This window comes from Malus domestica, chromosome 08 (assembly GCF_042453785.1).
Source record: "Malus domestica chromosome 08, GDT2T_hap1".
Taxonomy (NCBI): Eukaryota; Viridiplantae; Streptophyta; class Magnoliopsida; order Rosales; family Rosaceae; genus Malus; species Malus domestica.
In genome coordinates this window covers 29227352-29229791 of record NC_091668.1, presented here as the reverse complement: position 1 = coordinate 29229791, position 2440 = coordinate 29227352, and the positions used below count along the sequence as shown (strand labels likewise).

Here is a 2440-nt window from a genome sequence, read left to right as displayed (position 1 = left end):
AAACAATATTTAAATTATTATTTAGAGATATTTTTTACAAAAAATTAGATAAATCTAAAATTATTAAGAGATTTATTTATAATAAAAAAAAGATGAATACGATTAAATAAAAAGCTAATATGACAATTATTGAATCCAGCGATTATACAGTTTCAATTTGGAATCTTTGAAAAAAAAAACCTAAAAAGAAAATAGTTGAACCGACAAAATACAATACGGAATGAGTTTGTGTCAAAAATTTGATACCCATTCATTCAAACAAACAGTTCAAACTCATTTCAACTCCAACCCTTCCGTTGCTCCTGGCTTGTTAAGGATGCACTTCCATGACTGCTTTGTCCAAGGTTGTGATGCTTCTGTCCTTCTTGACGGCCCTAATACTGAGAAAACCGCCGGGCCCAACCTCGGTTTAAGAGGTTCGGAAGTCATTGACGATGCAAAGACCAAGCTTGAAGCTGCATGTCCCGGGGTTGTTTCCTGTGCAGATATTCTCGCTCTTGCGGCCCGTGATTCCGTGGTTCTGGTAAGTATTAATTTGATGGAAGCTCTTGTGTGCTTGTTAATTTTAAGTTGATATACCGTTAAAAACTGAGTCATACACTAATATTAAAACACTAACTGAAGGAATGCATAATTACATTCTACGTTTGGGAATAACATTGCTCAATATTTATGTATCTAGCTAAATTATAATGTCTAGTTAATTAATCATCTCCTTCTAATGTACATAAATTTAATTCTACAGACCAAAGGATTCACTTGGAATGTGCCTACTGGAAGAAGAGATGGACGAGTTTCGCTGGCAACTGAGACTACTAATTTGCCTGGCTTTAGAGATTCCATTGATGTACAAAAGGCCAAGTTCCAAGATTTAGGTCTCAACACTCAAGATCTTGTCACGCTAGTTGGCGCACACACCATTGGCACCTCAGCTTGCCAGTTCTTCAGGTACAGACTGTATAACTTCACCACCACCGGAAATGGCGCTGACGAAACAATCAACCCTTTATTCCTTGCTCAACTACGATCAATTTGCCCTGAAAATGGTGACGCGGCCAGGCGTGTTGATTTAGACACGGGCAGCGCAAGTCGATTCGATGCAACTTTCTTCACAAACTTGAAGAATGGTCGTGGGATACTTGAGTCGGATCAGAAGTTGTGGACCGACGCCACCACTAAAAGTTTTGTCCAACGGTTTTTGGGCGTGAGAGGCTTACAAGCATTGAATTTCAACGTCGAGTTCGGAAAGTCGATGGTAAAAATGAGTAACATCGGTGTAAAATCTGCCACAAATGGTGAAATCCGCCGCATTTGTTCTGCAGTCAACTAACGAAATGACCCAGATTGTTGGATATTTCTACTAATTAATTAGTTCATTATTTTGTCGGCACAATCAAGCCATGTTGTATTACTGTCTTTTCGTTTCTCATGTGTCTTCGAAGAGAAAGATACTTTGAGCTCATATTATCGTTTCTGTAAGCTGTTAAATGTATCATTCTTTTAATTGAAAGTCACATATTTCAAATACATTTTACTTTTCTTGCATAGTACTGTGTTTATTTTACTGGATAATGTGTATATGATAGGGAATCTAACCTTTAAGGACATAGACAACTTTAAAAAACAAAACTTCAAGACCACGAACGAGTTTTCAGTTTTCAATGCCAAATTGAAGAAATGGTGATTATCGGTAGGTTTCCTGATGTGGGACGAACAAAGAAAGGATGAGTAAGCGGTGATATGACAATCTTATATTACATTAGTTAGTTTCATTATAGTTTATTCTTTTAATAAGATGCTTTATTAAACATCATAAGATAGTACACATGATAACATAATCCAAACATGAATATCATGAACTAAAGTTGTGTCTTAATTGAAAGACATGCTACCTGATTAATATCAAGGGGCTTAAACAAAAAAGTCTTTCAAATATCAGCACAACTAACTATAGATACAAAGTCTTCGAAGAAAGAATACATCAAGCGGGATTATCTACGCTAATGATGTCGATCTTGGTAAAAATAAATAAATAAATAAATTCCACTTAGAAAAAAATTTTGAGATAGAAAAAAAAAAAAAGAGAGCCGCACATGCTTGAAGTACAATATAAACCAACTTTATCATTAGTCTGCACCACTTCCATGACAGCAACACTAGTAAGAACATCCTCAATGTTAACTCCAAACGTCATCAAATTATTAAGAAGTCTTCCAGAAGAAAACCCATGTAGAACAAAACACTGGGCCAGGGAAAAGAGCGCCGCAAACTTACATGAATTGAGTCATAAGCTTGTTTCCATTACAGTAATTCAGGGTTACATTCTATTAATAATCTTTCATTATGTTGATTTTTTTTTTTTTTGAACAAACGATATGTTCAATATGTTGATTTGATTAAGTAAAGTTATTCACGGTCACATTTTACTATTATATAATAT

General features: G+C 35.2%; 1 protein-coding gene across 1 annotated transcript; it reads left to right on the top strand.

The window, feature by feature from the left end:
- Positions 1 to 260: 260 nt before the first annotated feature.
- Positions 261 to 1527, top strand: LOC139198272 (cationic peroxidase 2-like). Its single transcript, XM_070826746.1, has 2 exons — positions 261 to 523; positions 746 to 1527. The coding sequence occupies exons 1-2, from the start codon at positions 317 to 319 to the stop codon at positions 1328 to 1330; spliced, it is 792 nt and encodes a 263-aa protein (XP_070682847.1). The 5' UTR covers positions 261 to 316; the 3' UTR covers positions 1331 to 1527.
- The last annotated feature ends 913 nt before the right edge of the window (positions 1528 to 2440 follow it).

Excerpts from the sequence above, each read along its gene's own strand:
- LOC139198272 (XM_070826746.1), top strand. The coding sequence starts at position 317 with ATGCACTTCCATGACTGCTTTGTCCAAGGTTGTGATGCTTCTGTCCTT. Across the intron at positions 524-745 it reads CCCGTGATTCCGTGGTTCTG|ACCAAAGGATTCACTTGGAA; the intron begins GTAAGTATTAAT and ends TTAATTCTACAG.